Consider the following 19881-nt stretch of genomic DNA (forward strand, 5'->3'; position numbering starts at 1 on the left):
TTGACAGCTCTACTTTTGCAGCGTTTGAGGTAGATGTCCTGCATAGAGGGGAGATCAGACCCTGAGATGCACTCAGCTAAGCGCACAACTCTCTGTAGTGCTTTGCAGTCCTGATTGGAGCTGTTTCCATACCACACTGAGATGCACTGAGTCAATACACTTTCTATGGTCCCTGAATAGAAAGTTTTCATGATTGCTGGTGAGACCCTGAATTTCCTCAGCTGTCGCAGATGGGTGCATTATTAATATGCATTCATCGGCCAATATTTGTGTACATTTCTGAATCAGACTGTGTATGAATTGAGCAGGGAGGATAATTGGACAGAGGGAGGGATGTTTAGCAGGAAGAAGGATGGGAAAGAGTATGGGAGAGGTGTGGAGTGACAGCGCTCTGTTTATTTGGAGCCACAGGTCATGCGTGGAGAGATGTTTCAGTGTGTTGGAGGGGAATCTTGATGATGAGCGGATGCCTGTTCCAGCTTGTCTGTTATTGCTTCCTCTTTCAGTCATTCTCGTATTAATTTATCCTCCTTTGAGTTTTACTCTATTAAAACACGTGGAATGCTCTGTGCTCGTGATATAATATGTGCTGTGTACGATGTGTGCGTTTCATTCAGAGCTCTCAAATGGTTTTGTGTGGGAGTGTATTAACAGTGACCCTCATGTGTTGTTAAACTGTGTGTTAGTAACTCCAAGGTCTTGAGGAGCTTTAACTGCAAGGTCTCGTCACAGTGGTGACTTTGGTGGATTTTTGCGAGGACGTGTTTCATGTGTCTGGTTTGCTGCCATCTCTTAACTCCAGCAGCCTTTGATAGGAGCTTCAAAGATCAGGCTGTGAGTGTCTCTCTCCACATGAACTGGCACGTGCTCTGAGCGATTCGTTCACCCGCTCTCCTCTCCTCCTCCAGATCACATACCGCCCATATCCCTACCCGCCTACGTATGTCCCATCACCTCTCACCTACACATTAACTTGTGATTCTGCATATATGTGATCGAATCTCTTAGTTTTGGGTCATATTTCACCTTAAAATCACAAAAGTATATATTTTACAGAAAGAAAATGCAATATTTTTCACTAACTGTCCTGGTCTATCTATCTATCTATCTATCTATCTATCTATCCATCCATCCATCCATCCATCCATCCATCCATCCATCCATCCATCCATCCATCCATCCATCCATCCATCCATCCATCCATCCATCCATCCATCCATCCATCCATCCATCCATCCATCCATCCATCCATCCATCCATCCATCCATCCATCCATCCATCCATCCATCCATCCATCCATCCATACATACATACATACATACATACATCCATCCATACATACATACATACATACATACATACATACATATCCGTCCGTCTGTCTTTCTGTCCAGTACATTTATAGGAGCCATGTAAACATTTATGTGTGATGTCATGTGACCATGGGAAAATTTGGGAGTGTCACTAATTATGTGAGAATTAAAGCATCTGTTGTGGGGAGAGGAAGGAAGGAAGGAAAGAAAGGGGTGAGTGTGGGAGCACACGTTTTTTTGTTGACCGTAAATTCATCAAACTTCCTTGATTCAAAATGATCTTCAAATGCCTCAAGAAGTCTTTCATTGTAAATATTTGGTGGATCGAAATAAACCTCAAGATGCAATGGTAACAGATGATTGATGCGTCACAAGTTATTCCGCACTCAGCTCCTGCGGTTTTGGTTGGCTTTTAGGCCGCTACAATTTAGTCAACAAAAAAATCCTGTTCGTGGATGGATGATTGAGTCGATTTAGGATTATGCAAGGAGGCTGGATGACTGGAATTAAGCAAGTGCAGCGCGAGTATGGATCTACTCTCACTCGTTCTAATGAGAAGGATTGCACGCTTGGATTTTCGGAACAGGATCGATGACTTTGGATGTTTTGCTGACATCGAACCGGTAGGACATGGGTTGTAATTTTTCCTTTGCTGGTGTTTGCTGATGGTTTGAAACGGCTCAGCAGTTTCTGTGTTGCTGTTTTGTTTGTTGTTGATGTAGCGCTGTTGGTTTGTTTTGAGCCGTTGTTTGGGATTTTATGAAAGTTTTTATGAACGTCTTTGATCATGTGCTTTGTCCTTATCTCAAACTTTCATAAAATCCCAAACAACGGCTCAAAACAATCCAACAGCGCTACATCAACAACAAACAAAACAGCAACACAGAAACTGCTGAGCCATTTCAAACCATCAGCAAACACCAGCGAAGGAAAAATTACAACCCATGTTTTGTTTTGGATTATGCTCACGTGTTTTGGGTAGTGCTTGCGTGTTTTGAACAGACGCGTTGAGACACGCAGCAACCTGATATTGCTGAGTGCGACATGTTCGACCCTGGAACAACATTGTGATTAACCAATCAGATTTCAAGAACCAGTTTATAATTTTTGTGAAGTTTAGGATTACAATCAGTGTTTGGTGCCTGTGCATCAGTGTAATTCATCTATCAGTTCCTCTGATTTTAGGGATTACTCATGGGTAAGATTGGGTTTAGATGTAGGAATATGGTTAAGATTATATTTTTGGATTAAATATGTTGACCCAGGAACACATCTAACTCGGCAATATCAGGACGTGCGAGACGCGCATGTGGTAATTATGAGTGAATGTGAATCCAGTGAGGATGTTGAACCTGAACAGGATGAAGGTAAAAGAATGGTTCAGCTTACCGCAAAGGCTTTGGCTAATAAAATTGAACAACTACAGAAAGAACAAAAACTAAATGTGAATGTGATCAAAGGTTCTATACCGGCCATGAAAAGAGCTCATGCAACGAATGTGAATGTAAGTGCCCAGTATGGAAGCCGTTTCAGTGCTGGATCAGGAAATACTGATCAAATTTCCCATATTATGGATAAACAAAATGAATTTACGTCTTTGCTGGTTCAACAACAGTGTCTGTCATCTTTGCCTAAAAGGGAAATTCAGGTGTTTGATGGCAACCCTTTGCAATATCACTCCTTTATGAAATCCTTTGAAAGTGGTGTGGAGAGTAAAACTGAAAGCCCTAGTGATCGCTTATACTTTCTTGAACAGCCAGGGGTCATCCAAAAGAGATTATAAAAAGTTGCCAGCATATGCCTGTAGATCATGGGTATTTAAGGGCCAAAGCTTTACTACAAGAGTGTTTTGGTGATCAGTACAAAATTGCATCTGCCTATATGGAAAAGGCTCTCTCATGGGCAAACATCAAAAGTGAAGATCTCAGAGCTTTACAAGATTATAGTTTGTTCTTAAGAAGCTGTTGTAACTCCATGGAAAATATTCAGTATCTGTGTGAGATGGATACGCCCTCTAATATGTTGACTCTAGTGAAAAAATTGTCATACAAATTAAGGGAGAAATGTAGATCAGAGGTCTGTGAACTACAGGAAACTGTCAATCAAAGAGTTACCTTCAGCGACATTGTTAACTTTGTTGAAAGACAAGTAAAAGTAATTACTGATCCAGTTTTTGGAAACATACAGGATATCCCAACTTTAATTGGAAGTAAATCAGTGAACAAAGGCAAGTCTCAGTCTTATCTTAAAACTAAAAGAAGCAGCTTTGCTACTACTGTTACAGCAATGGAAAGGAAATCAGAAATTGGAACTAATAGAAAGGAAACGGTTTCACTCAGTAACAAGAGTTGTTTGTTTTGCAAATGTGAACACACTTTGGAATTGTGCCCTCTATTGGAAAAGAGGAGTCATGGTGAAAAGATTTCATTCTTAAAAGAGAATGGCATTTGTTTTGGCTGTATGTGTTCAGGGCACATCAGTAAAGATTATAAAAATCGCCTTTCATGCAAAGTGTGTAATCTTAAACACCCTAGTATACTTCACATCTATCCAAGAGAAAATGTGACCGATTCAAAGCAAGTGAGGAAACAAATGGACACCGTAATGTGCAGTGCTCCCAAATCTGTCGAGTCCAATGGATATATTGGGCCTGGTGAATATGAATATAAACTTGCTATTGTTCCTGTACAAGTGAAATCTAAAAAAGGAAACAAGACTGTGATTACTTATGCTTTTCTAGACCAAGGCAGCACAGCAGTATTTTGTACGTCTAGATTGATGAATAGACTTGGTCTTCCGGGTAAAAGTACTAATATTCTCTTGCGTACTATGGATCAGGAGAAAGTTACAACTACCCATGTTGTTTCTGGTTTAGAGGAAGCTGGTTTGAATGAAGAAGACTTTTGGGAGTTACCTGATGCCTACACACAAGAGCCTATGCCTGTGCATAGCGGAAACATACCAAAGCAAAAGGATTTGCAGGGATGGCCATATTTGAAATGTGAATTTGCCTGACATTGACTCTGATATCGAACTACTTATAGGAATAAATGCCCCAAGGGTTATGGAGCCGATTCAAGTGATCCGCAGTGTTGATAACGGACTCTATGCAATTAAAACTAGGTTGGGATGGACAGTAAATGGTCCACTAATAGGAGATGGAGGCAATCAGTCTGCTTCTAAGTACCCTGATGTTACAATCAACAGGATTTCTGTTTCAAACTTGGGAGAACTTTGGCAACAGCAATTTGAAGTTGATTTTCCTGAATGTAGCAAAAATGAACAAGTTGGGCTTTCAAGAGACGATCACAAGTTCATTGAGATGGTAACAGACTCATTAAAGTTGGAAGGGGGTCACTATTCCATTGGCTTACCTTTGAGGAATAAAGATGTTCGTATGCCGGACAACAAAATAATTGCAGAACAGCGTGCTCTGAACCTAAAGAAAAGATTGAAAAGGGATGTTTCACTTCATAATGAATATTCTGTTTTCATGAAAGATCTTATTTCTAAAGGCGGAGAGAGTGCCAGCTGAAGACTTGGGACGTAGTGATGGTAAAGTATGGTATATACCCCATCACGGTGTTTATCACCCCCGAAAAGGAAAGCTCCGTGTTGTATATGATTGCGGAGCTACATTCTTCGACTACGTCTTTGAATACCCAGCTATTACAGGGTCCAGACCTCACCAGTTCACTGATTGGGGTGATAACTAGATTTAGGAAAGAGCGAGTTGTGATCATGGCAGATATCGAAGCCATGTTTCATCAAGTGCGGGTACCGAAAGATCATGCAGACTTGCTGAGATTTCTTTGGTGGCAAGACGGTGACCTTACTCAAGATATGGTAGAATATCATATGGTCGTGCACCTCTTTGGAGCCACTTCATCACCCAGTTGTGCAAATTTTGCCCTCAGAAGGTGTGCAGAAGATAACAAAGACTTCAGCAAGGATGCAATTGACACAATCTTGCATTGCTTTTATGTAGACGACTGTCTTGTCTCTGTATATTCAGAGGATGAAGCCGTTTCTCTGCATCACAACCTCGTGGCTATTTGTGCAAAGGGGGGTTTTACATTGACGAAATGGATAAGTAACAGTCGAGATGTGCTGGTAAGAATCCCAGAGGAATTCAGAGCAAAAAATGTGAAGGATTTGGGCCAAGACTTACTTCCCGTAGAGAGAGCGCTAGGTGTACAATGGTGTATACAATCTGATGCCTTCAAGTTCAAAATTGTGTTGCAGCAGAGGCCTTCAACCAGAAGGGGGATCCTTGCTACTGTGAGTTCTGTTTAAGATCCCTTAGGAATTCTGTCTCCAGTGACCTTGTGTGCAAAAACAATCTCACAAGATTTGTGCAGGAAGAAACTTGGCTGGGATGATATGATTCCTGCTACAAATACTCAGGAGTGGATCAACTGGTTGGTTTGCGTGAGTTGGAAAGCTTTAAGATTGATAGATGCTTTAAACCTGTGGGCTTCGAAGAGATGAACACAGCACAGTTGCACCACTTTTCTGACGCAAGTGAAGATGGTTACGGATTAGTTAACTCACAATTGCATGTCGCTGCAGTTTCTATCCCTTGAATGGAACTTACTGCTGCAACATTAGCAAGTAGAATGGATTCGTTGTGGAAAAGAGAACTGTGTATGTGCCTCCAAGACTCTGTCTTCTGGACGGACAGTACCTCTGTACTGAAATATATCAGAAACGAAGTTTCTAGGTATCGAACTTCTGTGGCTTACAGAGTTTCTGAAATTCTTAAGGTGTCTCAATCATCACAATGGAGGTACGTGAGCACTGCAGCAAATCCAGCAGATATAGCTTCCAGAGGGTTGAGAGTGGAATCATTTCTGGAGAACAGAAGTTGGGTGTTCGGACCACAGTTGTTTCTTCTTTTGCCTGAAAAGGAATGGCCTGTTGATCCTACTGACCTGGGAGAATGTTCACCAGAGGTGAAAAGAAGTGTCACTGTCAATTCTGTACAATTAGAGAAGGATGTTATGACATACTTTATCAAATACTTCTCCTCTTGGAGCCGGTTAAAGAGGTCAGTAGCTTGGATTCTCAGATTTAAGCAGTTACTCCTAAATCTAAGTCAGAAGAGGAAATCATTGAAAATGGCTTTAACACAATCTGGAATGGATGAAAATCAACAAAGACAACAATTGAAAGATGAAATGGAGAAGACAAAGGTTCAATGTGACAAAAGGGAGCTTTCTGTGGAGGAGCTGAAGAAAGCTGAATTGTATATTATTCTTTACTGCCAAAGACAGAGATACCCTGATGAATTCTTAATTTTGCAAAAAAGAGAACAAGTGAAAAGGAACAGTCACCTTTATAAACTCAATCCAGTCCTTGAAGATGGTGTTTTAAGAGTAGGGGGACGGTTGAGTAGGGCAGCTATGCCTCAAGAGGCAAAACATCCCGCTATACTTGCAAAGGACTTTCACATCTCAAGCATCATTCTTAAACATATACATGAAGAAGTGGGTCATGGCTGAAACTATATGCTATCAAGGTTGCGTCAAAAGTATTGGATACCTGGTGCTAGCGTTGCCATAAGGAAGAAATTATCCAAGTGTGTGATCTGCAAACGTTTACAGGCAGCGCCAGTGCATCAACAGATGGCAGACCTACCTCTAGATAGAGTTTCTCCAGATAAACCTCCATTCACTTATGTTGGAGTTGACTGTTTTGGACCCTACGAAATTAAGAGCAGGAGAAGTATCGTGAAGAGATACGGCGTTATCTTCACGTGTCTAGCAATTTGTGCTATTCATATAGAAGTGGTGCCATCACTGGAAACAGAGTCCTTTATAAATGCATTGCGACGACGCATCGCAAGACGTGGAAATACGATCTGATAATGGTACAAATTTTCTTGGAGCGGAACATGAGTTGAGACAAGCTATTGAAGATTGGAACCAATCCCAGATTAATAGCATGCTTCTGCAGAAAGGAATCAAGTGGATTTTTAATCCTCCAATTGGTTCACATCACGAAGGCACATGGGAAAGTTTAATTAGGAAGGTTCTTAATGCTACCTTAAGAACACAAACCCTTGATGAAGATTGTCTTCATACAGTTCTATGCGAAGCAGAAGCAATCATTAATGGACGTCCCATTACTAAGGAATCTGCTGATCCCAACGGTTTGGAAGCACTGACACCTAAACATTTGTTGCTTTTAAAAACTGCACCATTACCATCGGGAATCTTTCAAAAAGAGGATATATATGCTCGTCGACGATGGAAACAAGTGCTGTACATATCGGATCTGTTCTGGAAACGATGGACAAAGGAGTATTTACCTCAATTGCAAGAGCGACAGAAGTGGTCCACTGCAACCCGCAACTTCATTCCAGGAGATATTGTGCTTTTGGTGGATGATTCAGCACCCCGTAATTCATGGATAATTGGGAAAGTGATCCAAACCTTTCCAGACAAAAAGGGTTTTGTTCGTCAGGTACAACTCAAGACTAAGACCAATTTTTTGAATAGACCAGTAACGAAAATCTGCCTTCTGCTGGTCAATATAGATGTTGACTTTACACATTGAATTACACATTTGAGTTAAAATCACTAATTGACACTAAAGCGTTAAGGAATTTACATGGACTCCATCGAATACACAGACATTAATGTATGAAAAAAAACAAAGTTGTATTTTGAGATTGAGTCAAATGTCTATGTCTCCTATGTGTATTAATTGGATGTAATTATTATTAAGATTATAATAATTAGGGACTGGAATATAGGAGCCATGTAAACATTTATGTGTGATGCCATGTGACCATGGGAAAATTTGGGAGTGCCACTGATTATGTGAGAATTAAAGCACCTGTTGTGGGGAGATGAAGGAAGGAAGGAAAGGGGTGAGTGTGGGAGCACACATTTTTTTGTTGACCGTAAATTCATCAAACTTCCTTGATTCAAAATGATCTTCAAATGCCTCAAGAAGTCTTTCATTGTAAATTTTTGGTGGATCGAACCTCAAACAACAGATGATTGACGCGTCACAAGTTATTCCGCACTCAGCTCCTGCGACTTTGGTTGGCTTTTAGGCTGCTACAACATTCATGTGATTGTAATCTGTCTGTCTATCTGTACATGTCTGTCTTTTTGTCTACTCTGGCTGTCTCATATCTATCTGTCTGTCTGTCTGTCTGTCTGTCTGTCTGTCTGTCTGTCGTCAGAAAATTTGAGATTTTCAAAATAACTTGTTTTATTAATAATAAAACTTATTAATAATTAACTTATTAAATTATTTTAATAAATTAATAAGTAATTAAATAATACAAAATATTTTGATTTAGTTGCCTCCTCATGGCATGGGTATGATGCTTCTGATACCTTTTTATGATTTGTTGCATTGTGATGTAATTGTGACATAATATTTTATTCAAATTGTGACCTAGAGTGAAACATAACCTGGATATTTCACTCACCCATTTGTATAAAGGCAGTGCTGTCTTATCTTCACCGGCTCACAGGGAGATTCTGAGATCCAGAAATCAATGCAGTCCATACCGAGAGTTAGATTAAGTGGCGCCAGGTTGTTGTATAAAGCAAAAATGTGAGTGTGTGGACCCATGGGATTAGCCATCTACTGTTAAAGAGCCTAGCAGCTGCAGTGCAGCACAGAGGTTGTGTTTATTTTCCTCTGGAGTCTGGACTCAACTTTGCCCACTGTAAAGTCACAGAACAGGAAATCAATGTGATCCATTCAAAAAAAAAGAAGTCACTGTGGTCACTCTGTCAGTGTTCCTGGCGCCAAATGCTGCATCCACTGACTCTTTTATAAACATTTAATAAACAATGAGGACTAATGCTCAGAATTTGATATCACATGCATGTGCACATGCTACATTACATGGCCCACTTTGATTCTCTCATAATAAGATCTAGGAGCAAAGAAGGAGAGCAGTTCCTGTTCTATGGTTAGTCATCGGTGTCTTCCCAGAAGTCCATTTGTCAGTGAGTGAGAGAGGTCTCTCAGGCAATGGAGATGGTGAGGAGTAGAGAGAGAGGCAGAGGAGAGTGAGTGTCTTAGTAACCCAATGCCGTCCAGTCCGTGGCCAGAGCGATACTATCGGGACCTTACCAGAAATCCTTCTCCTCCCTTACGGGAAATATTATCCTCCTCTTACCACTCCACCATTGCACTTTTACAGCTTCCCGCACACTACTTCATCACCCCCTAGCATCCAGACCCTGACCACCCATTTGAAACCTCTTCGCAGGTGTGGCGCTCAAGTTACACGGGCACTCTGAGTTATCGCACGCTCCCTCATACTTCGTACGGCAAACAAACTCGTCCCTAATCAATGGAGCCGTTCTGAATGCACATAACTTACGGCTGATGTATTAAGCGCGCCTCGCGTCTGGCAGATAGAGACTTTATTAGCGTTGATGGTTCCAGGCTCTGTGGCGATCCGGCAGGGGAGGGGCCAGGTGGCACTGCTTTCCCCCCCATCACTCTCCCCGGCGGCTAGAGGTGACACTCCATCAGGGAAATTGATTGGGCTCGTTGCATGGCCAATTTATTGATGATCTGCGCCTGGCGGGGATAATGAGTGTATGGGCCTCTGATGGATGTCCGAGCGGAGCTTCTGAGCAGCTTGAATTACCGCAGCGGCCCTGTATATGTCAGAACACGCAACTGGTTTAGAGCGAGCACTCGCTGGATTGATGTATTGATTAAAGTCTAATCTAAATTAATACTCTTCTATAAATGTTCACCTTTCAAACTGACTGCTTTGATAGCTGTAGGACCTGCAGAAAGTGGAGCAGGTGCAGTGTAGGTCTGCTTCCTCTCTAAAGATAAATACAGGGAGTAAAGGAATGATTCGGGTTCCATCCATCTATATCTGTCTGTCTGTCTTTGTGTCTCTCTCTCTCTTGACTGTCTCTATCTATCTATCTATCTATCTATCCATCTATCCATCTATCCATACATATCTATCTATCCATACATATCTATCTATCAATACATATCTATCTATCAATACATATCTATCTATCAATACATATCTATCTATCTATCTATCTATCTATCTATCTATCTATCTATCTATCTATCTATCTATCTATCTATCTATCTATCTATCTATCTATCTATCAATACATATCTATCAATACATATCTGTCTGTCTGTTATTTTATGTTGTATTAATATTAATAATATCATAATTTATTTTAATTTTTTTAAATTAAAGATCAGATAGGACCTCTGTAGACCACTTCATGTTAACATCAACAGTCGAGTCCAGGAATCAGAGACTACACTGAATTCTTTTGAAATCTCATTTTAACCCAGAAATTAACCTGGAAGTTTTAGGATTTTTTTATTATTATTATTATTTTTTTAATAATATAGAATAATGAAATGAATAAGAAAAGAATAAAAAATTCTACACTTCTACACTTCTTGGTTGATTATCAAATAACATTTGTGACACTGACCTTAATGTATTCCTTACTGTAAATGTTATTTTTGGTCATTCTTGCAAATGAAAATATGAAATTTCATTCTTCTAAAGTGCACAAAAAGAAATTAGAAAAAGTTATGTCCTTGAAAGTACGGAAGTCCATTATTGTAAAGGGTCATGAGGTGCAGGGTCACGTGGTCGGTGTCTTGATGGGAATTTCTCTCGGACCTTGAAAACACCTTGTGCTTGGTCTTGGTTTGATCCTGGAGAAGCACAATACTGCCTTTTTGCAATACTAGCTTCACATGCCCTTCAATACACACAGACCAAACTACCATAACAAATATAATCAAACACATTTATTGAAGGTAAACAAGCTTAACATACAAAGCTTTTACAGTTACTAAGTTTGCAGCATGTTTGTTTGATTTGTGTATTATCAAATGGCTTAACTAGTGTTTAAGATACTCTCTAGCTTACAAATCATATACAGTGACTTAAATGTAATATCATACATATTTATGAATTTCTTAATTACTTTGCACTCATAAGTTTGGGCTCCTGCAGTGCCATAACTCACCCTGCCCTCGTTGATGCATACTCCTTATGCTATGACTGAACGGTTTTGGCTTGCGTTCATCTATCTGTTGGATCATAAATATAGCACCATCAGAGCTCCTTGGTTACACATCCATTGGCATTAATGATAAATCACCTGAGTGGTTGGAAATCAGATACCTGTGAAACATCCTAGAGCAGAGTAACTCTTATCTAAACTCTTAACCATGATTGAAGAGGTGCTTAGTTTGTGAGCTGAAAGGATATATAATTTTCCTCTTTACAACACAGAACAGATGTGATGTATATGTAAAATTTAAACACAGCTTCATCCTTTGTCAATGTCATGCATGTTCGGCAATAATGCTTTGCCTTTAAAAGCAGGACACAAGCAACTGGATTTTCTGTTGCAGTGTCGATGAAAAGTGAGTTTTACTGATGCTGATAACAAATGTGGGGAAGCAGCCTGAGAAATAATTAATTGGCAGATAGTTTTTAAATTCAATATGTATAAAACAGGAGACAAATGTTTTAGATATATATACTGTAGTTTGAATTATCATATAATTTATTGTTTACATTTATTTAATACTTAACAAGAAAATACACGTATTTCTACAGTAAATAGTTTTTCCGTCTTCTTTCTGCTTTTATCTTTCTATACAGTGAAAATTAGTGTTGTTTTAGTTCTTTGATTCTTTAAAATATATACTTTCTATGTTCCACAGAAGAAAGGAACTGTAACAATTTGAAACAGCATGAGTAAACAATAAAAGGATTTTATTTTTGGGTAAACTATCACTTTAAATACTGTTATTTAGTTCATATTTTTGCGTTATTTATGTGTGCTACCCTGAGGTTTTGTATGACCCTGTACACTATCTGTATATGATATTGGTCATGGTTTATGAATGGGCAATTAATGACAACTTATTTTACTCTTTGTATTATTATGGTAGTTATCAGCATATTTTAAGGCACAAAGCAGATTTTATTAGTTCAAGCAGATTCAAGCATCAAATCAAACGATGGAACCGCTCGTGAGGTTATAACATTGATAAGTAACTCCTTGTCAGACGGCTTTCTTATCCAGTGGTGATTTTCTGTCAGGCTACTACTGGACCAGTCTACAAAATACAACCACCATATTCACCATTGCACTGTTTTTTTTTTTTGCAAGACATTTATGCTCACCCCATTAGTGGACACCTGATACAAGACTCACCCGTGGACCCGAAGCCCAGATCAGACGCAGGAAACAAGAGCAGACTGAATTCAACAGTGATCTGTATGACCCCTCTGCTCAAATACAGCATTGCATTAAAAGAGCGAGTCACTCTCTCCCACTGTTAAAGCCCACTATGGCTTTGTAAGTGATACAGCGGCTTTTGTCTGCCTTACACAAGGCTTTCAGAGAGATTGATGAAGTAGAGAGAAAAGAAGCAGAGTTCTCTCTCTAGTACTCCATCTTTTGTTCTTGGTGGCTTGGGAGGAGACACCTCAAGACATTAGTAACACAGAGGATATAATCTTTGTGTATGCATGATTAAAAGTGAAATTGTGTGACTATGCTTTTGATGGCTTACATTATGGTGTTTGAGGGCAGCAGTCATATAGATCAGTTAGAGATGGAGACTTAATCTTGCAATCTTGGTTTTCAGATCTGTTAAGAACGCTTAATTGAGGCCTTGGTCTGGGTCTCTAAATATAGACTCTTAGTCTGGATGTGGGACTTAACCTGTGGTCTCTGACAAGAATGTAGTCCATTTACATCATACTAAAAGTGATGATGACATTGTTGAACAATATCACTTAATTTACTTGAATAATTAATTGCATTTAAAGAATATGATTTCTACGATTAACTAATGGTGAAAATAGCCTATTTCATCATTCCATTTAGATGGAAAATGATGGAAAATTCCATTTATGCTAAATGGAATCCAACCAAAGTTTCATTTATGTCAGTGATGGCACATATGCACTAAAAGAGTCAATTGAAACTGTGTAAACTGAGTGAAGGATTTTTTTGTAATGGGGGGCGTTCTAATATTGTCACGATGCTCGCTTTCTGTGTATAATTTATTCAAGATTTGAACAACAGTTTTTTGTTTTCATGCTGCTAAGAGGGCCAATGAGAAATTGACTTTTTTGTCTTGTTTTACTGATGTATAAACAGCAATGCATTAATTTAGCGTTAGATGTGTAGCCTATATAAAGAATATACCATGCAATTACCCAAAACAAAACAAAAAAATTTCTGTAAATTATATTAATTAAAAATTAACAATCGCAGAAAATGTGTAATATGTATATATTTATATACGCACACACATGACACTATATATGATTTTTGGCACAATCAGGCAAGCCTAGTATCCAGTGTTCAGTAAAATGAACATCCTGCTTCTTGAAAAATCAAGTCTTGGAACCAGGTTTTGGTCTAGATCTTAGTTTTGAGAGATCTGATTTTGGATTGAGTCTAGATCTGTATCTTAACTGCAACTCTGATATATATATAGACTGGTTTTAAGCTCATGTCATTGTGATTTCTCTTTACATTTCGTCTATGTTTATTCATAAATATGAACACTGTTGTCTGTCATATGATGAGTGTATAGGCATGAGTTATTTATGCTTGTGCTTTTGCAAACAGCATGAGCTGGTGCGCTGTGATGAATGTGTTTGCATATGAATTGACGTGTGTGTGACATTCTGTATGTGTGTCTGTTGTTATTCTTTAACGTGTGAGAGTGTCTCCCTGAGCGTCCTGTTTGGCATTCAGTGCGTCTGAGAGCTTGTTGTTCACAGATAGAAGTGTGTGTGCGTCTGTTCGGTGGGTAAACTCACAGTGAGTCCAAACTCACAGTGAGCCGCAGACATACCCGCTTCTGTCCCCAGCGCAAGCACACACAGCCGAGACGCTGCGTTACTGCTAACATCAGCACACAGCACTAGACACTGTCTCCCTAAACACCACATTACTCACACGGCAATGGTAAATCTCAGCAAAACACACCCCAGCATCATTCACTGACTGTGTATGTCTGTGCAGGCCGATTTCTAAGCCGCTTTGCTGTTTGTCTCAAAATGGCATGCGACTTTTGCAGTACGCAGTATGTATAGTGCGCCCAGTATGTAAATATGTTCCTGTAGGCTGTTGAATACCCGGGTGACCTGCTGTATTTGGCAAAACTTACAGTGTGCAAGCAGAGCGCACAGCATGAGATGATGTATCCCACAATGCAATGCGCTCCACTTAACCTTCTATTTCCAGTGTGACAAATGAACCCGAGGCAATATTAACTGAGATATTTAACCTACGTCTTGACTCATCGTTTTATCAGACTGCCAAAAGGTTTCATTCTTTATACAAAATGGGATTAAAATGCGAAATAAACATTTGTTACAGAGATTAATATGACTGGATTCCACTCACTGTTGAGGTCGTATAACAGCTATGTATTATAAATGTTTATTTGTTAAGTACTATATGCTCTTTCACTTTCTTTTTGAGACAATTAGGTCTGAATAGTTTTATTTAGCAAGGATACATTACATTGATTAAAAGTGACAGTAAGAGCGTTTATAATGTTATTACTATTTCAAATAAATTCTGTTCTTTTGAACTTTTTGTTCTTTAAAGCATTCTGAAAAAAGTATGGCAGTTTCCACATATAGTTTACACTGTTCTTAATAATGATATAAATATGAATAAGAAGGATCATGTGACATGTTTTGCATCACATTAATAAATCACATATTAAAATATATTCAAACAGAAAACGGTTATTTTAAATTGTAATAATGTTTCACAATATTATGGGTTTACTGTATTTTCATCAAATAAATGAAGATTGGTTAAGGATAAAATGCTTCCTTTTAAAGCACAAAAAAATGTTACCAACCCCAAACTTTTGTATATAGAGTTTTAATAATATTAATAATGCAGAATTAACATTTCAAATACTACTATTCTGAAACATATTGAGGCCATGAAGTAAATTGTAGAGTCCATTTATCATCAAAAATGTAAAAGCTTTTTTTTGGTCACACTTTAGTTTGTGGACCAATTCTCACTGTTAACTAAATAGTAACTATATGACCTCAAACTCCTGATTTGCTGCTTATTAATAGTTAGTAAGGTAGTTGTTAAGTTTAGTTATGGCACAGGATTAAAGGAACTAAAATAGTCATGCAGAATAAGGCATTAATATGTGCTTTGTAAGCACTAATAAACAGCCAATATGCTTGTAAAATGGATTCTAATAAGCAACTAGTTATTGGTGAGAACTGGTCCCTAAACTAAAGTGTTACCCTCATTTCTGTAAACTTTGAAAAAGCCTTTGGAAAAATGGTCCAGTTAAATAATGAGTGAAAGGTCATCTGGTTATTCCATGCAAACAGTGATTAAATATGAGTATGTAGTAGTATGCTATTCCAAACATGGCCACTGAGAGTGAATTTCCGGGTTGTCTAAAAGCACCTTGAGACTTTTAACTGCGCTGATATAGTGCTAAGTGATTTCTATCTCATCTCAATCAGTACGATCCATAAACTCCTCCAGCGTGTTGTGCTGATGTAAGATCCTGTGCCACTGAGAGCCAGACTCCCTGGGAGAGATGGATGGAGCTCTTCACGTATGTGACTGTGAACAGTCTGCTCGGCAGTATGCTTATATCACAACTCTGCAGACTCCCCACCTCTCAATCACCTTCACACTGTCTGGATGACGAACCCAAGGCCCTTCTCTGCTCTCTTTCACTCACATTTCTTTTCTCTGTCATTCTTCCTTGCTTCCTGTAGCCTTCATTTTTCCTCTCCACATGCTCCCAAATCCCCTCAGCCTCCCGTCTCTGGTCTCCCCGTTAGTCTGGGTGGGTTCAGTAGCAATCCCTCTTTGCCTGCATGCTGATAAGGCTTCACTGAGAGCTTTCAGATGTCACTGATTATGTCTCGTCGCTTTGTGCTCTGTTTTCTGGAGATCTCAGCATCTCTCTCACAGCATCCAGCACGGATGAATGAACGCCTTTTAAAGCTATAAGGCTCTTGAAAAGCACCCTTGTTGTTTTAAAAGGACATCGTGGTTTTCATCTAGAGGGGGAGCTTTAATTCCATCTTCCTTTTTTCTCACTGTTTATCGTCTCTCAGGGATTAGGATTGTGTGTGCATCTGTGAGGAAGAGATTCTGTGGATTATTGCGTATCCAAGGTTTTTTATTTTTTTGTCAGTGACCTCTCTGCATCAGTAAAATTTTAATAGTGTCAATGAATAGGTTTGGTGCCTCAGTTCAGGGGTGTCTAAATGTGTTCCTGGAGGGCCAGTTGAGCCTGCTCCAGCAAACCTGCTTGATGTTCCTAGTAATCATTAAAAAACTTGGAAACCATGATACATTTTTTTCAGGATTCTTTGATGAATAGAAAGTTCAAAGCAGTAGTGTATTGAGCAGTAATGTTTTTTTTAATTCGCATATTATAACTTTCAACTTCTCATTGAAATATGATACCTAAATAATCATAAAATGATTATATTTAAATTTAAATTATATTATAGTATATGTAGACATTTAAATAATGTATATTCTGGAGCTGCATCTAAGTCAGTGGCACAAGATAAACTGGAAATGTAGACATTTACTTATTTTAATTGGCATTATGGACACAGGAAAATGTGTAGTTTAGACCAATTTCATGCTTGAGAGCCACTAAGAAATCATTTAGTCATATAAAGTTCTCTTTCTTAAAATGTAAACGAGCGTAAATGTCAAAATCATTGTAAGTGTCTAAAGGATTAAAGTCTGTCACATAAAACACAATATCATTGATATAATCCAACTGTCTGCCATTTTGATCCAACCCTTATTTTCTGGTCTGTGGCTTTTGCAAATATTTTATTTATACTTAGGACTATTTTTCAACTAAGCTTAATGGTGCAAAAAAAGTTGTCACCTTTGTACCATTTTAACCTCTGAATTGTGCATATTAATACCTATAGGTATATATTAGTGTGCATATTAGAACCTAAAGGGTTCACATTAGTACCTTTTGACAGAGTACAACCCCAGTGACAGCTTTTGTACCATTTTTATGAGAATTAGTGGACAGCCCTACAGACTCTGTCATCACTCTTCCATTCATCTCTTTGTTTCTCTTATATTTCAGAGGCTTTTGACATGGTCCTCCGTCTGGGTCGTAATTCCACTCTGACTCTGTTACGGGAGGAATTTCCCGGTTTGTGGGCCGGAGCCAGCGGAGCCGTCACACAGTTATTCCTAGAAATGTCTCTCTACATCCTGGGCTCGGATGCTAACGTAAACGACATGGTCTCCACCTTCTTCTCCCGCCTTTTTCCTTTCACCTACCGGCGTCTGCTTGGAAACGGGGCGGTGACGGGCATCTCAGAAGAATGCCTCCGTGGGGCCTGGAGGGGAACCTCTGCGTTCGGATCATTTCCCAAGATGATGATGACCCGGCTGTCTCGCTCGCTCCTGGCCACTCGGGTCTTCCTGCAAGCGCTGAACCTGGGCATCGAAGTGGTCAACACCACCCAGCACCTGCGTGCGGGCAGGGACTGCGGGCGCTCACTGCTGAAGCTCTGGTACTGCCCGCACTGTCAAGGCCTGCTGGAGGCCCGGCCGTGCCGCCCGCTGTGTGTCAGCACCATGGGGGCGTGTCTGGGGGGAGCGGCGGAGGTGCAGCCTCACTGGAGGGCGTACGTGGAGGAACTGGGGTCACTCGCCGCTGCCATGAAGGGGGAGCAGGACATCGAGGCCGTGGTGCTCAGACTGCACGTCATCATCAGACAGGCTCTCAAACAAGCCGTGGCAGCCAAAAGCAAAGTCAGCGCACAGGTGAGTGACACTTGGTCTCAGAAATGGGGTGAGAATTTGAGCGCTGTAGCCGATTCCAGCCATTTTGCCAACTTCAGCCGTTTTGTTAACACCCTTGTTCCGAAACTTCAACCTCCAAAGACATGTCAGCAAACCCAGTGTCAGCGGACCAGAACGAGTGAAATGATTCACAGGGAAAGAGTGTTACTGATTGGCTAGTTTTCTGATTGGCTGTTAACAGAGCCTAGGGCTATAAAAATCTAAAAAGCTATCAGGATTTTTCAGGGCACCTCTTTAAGTATAGTTATATATAGTTTTACATTTACATGCTTAAATATAGCCAAGCTCTTCATCTGTCTGTCTAACATGACACGATTCCAATTCTACTTAAAGATTCAGATTCCTTTATGATTTTTAGTACTTTTAAGGAATAAACATTTGAACATTTTAAATAAATACATTTAGAAAAGTTATCGCTAAATATTTACACAGACTTTTTAATGACTTTTACGTCTTTTTAGAGGCAGTTTAAATGCAATCCTATAATTGACCGTTACTTGACTGTGTAAAATGTGATAACACTTTTCATTTATTCATATTTATATAAAAAAAGGAAGACTGACATTTTAATTGTGGTACTCTATAAAATAGGTTGGGGGTCTTAGAATACATAAATAATAAATTTTCAAAACTTTAAAACAGATTTCAAAAACTACGGAGCCCAGTAAGAATAATGGGAAAATTTACATGGGAGTGAAGATTATGTTTCAGTGTTTTTGCATCCACTCAAAAACTTTTGTGTTTGCCCAAAAAACTGTTTGCTCACAGAAGTTTAGTGATTTTGCAGGCAAGTGAAAAACTGGTGAAGTTGAAAAGAAGAACTGTAATTTAATGCTTTTGTGAGAAAATGCAAAGTTTATCTGCAAAAATGAATACTTTTGTGTTTCCCCCAAAAAACATTTTGCAAGTTAATGTGCATTGTACAAAGCGGTATATAAATAAAGATGACCTGACTTGACCTAATAGAAAGTTTCTGAGGGAAGGCAGTACTTTTACAATACAGCGCAAGCATTTTGAGAAAGGAATGCAAAAGCACTGAGATATAATTTATGTAATTTCATCAATCTCATATTTTCCCCATAACATTGTCTTAATAGGGATTTTTTACTGAAAATATTTCAGTAAACACAAAAGTTGCAATATTACAAGTGAATCAGAGAAGGTTCATCACAGGTTAGGTGTTTATTTGTGGAAGAGTGTTCAATTCTCCCCTCATTTTCCTTCTGTAACAATTTCAGATGTTCATCTTGCGTAAGGTCACTCTAAAACATTTTTACCCAAACATTTACTCAGGAACCTATGAACCTTTCTCACTGATGGCCCTTTTGCTGGGGCAGTAGGAGTTTAAACAGCAATAACACACTCCAGTTGCGTACGTTAGCGAGATCAGGAGAGCAAGTGCTCATGAAATATTGAACGTAAGCAATGGTGGAGCTTGTACTGCTTTTGCATGACAGGGATGACGTGCTGAACTTTCCACTTTAACACTGAGTTCCCCATCGGCGCGAGACACTTACACACACGCTTACCGCACCGCAGTGCACTCACATTATTCATCAAAGCTCCATCTCCACTTATTCCCTCCTCCGCTGTGTGTAAGATACTCCACCTTAGGTTTATGCCAGTACGGCATGGATGTGTGTGAGTGAGTGTGTGTTTATAACTGTGGTTGTGTTTGGTTCACGCAG

The 19881-nt window shown here is 39.4% G+C and overlaps 1 protein-coding gene across 1 annotated transcript in view; it reads left to right on the forward strand.

The window, feature by feature from the left end:
• Window positions 1–19881, forward strand: part of LOC306882977 (glypican-3) — a 152326-nt gene that overhangs the window by 58155 nt on the left and 74290 nt on the right. Inside the window, exon 3 of the mRNA XM_079438015.1 lies at window positions 17466–18154. Within this exon, the coding sequence (XP_079294141.1) occupies window positions 17466–18154 (689 nt within the window). The remainder of the gene's footprint in view (window positions 1–17465; window positions 18155–19881) is intronic.

Source organism: Barbus barbus (genome assembly GCF_936440315.1).
Source record: "Barbus barbus genome assembly, chromosome: 17".
Classification (NCBI taxonomy): domain Eukaryota; kingdom Metazoa; phylum Chordata; class Actinopteri; order Cypriniformes; family Cyprinidae; genus Barbus; species Barbus barbus.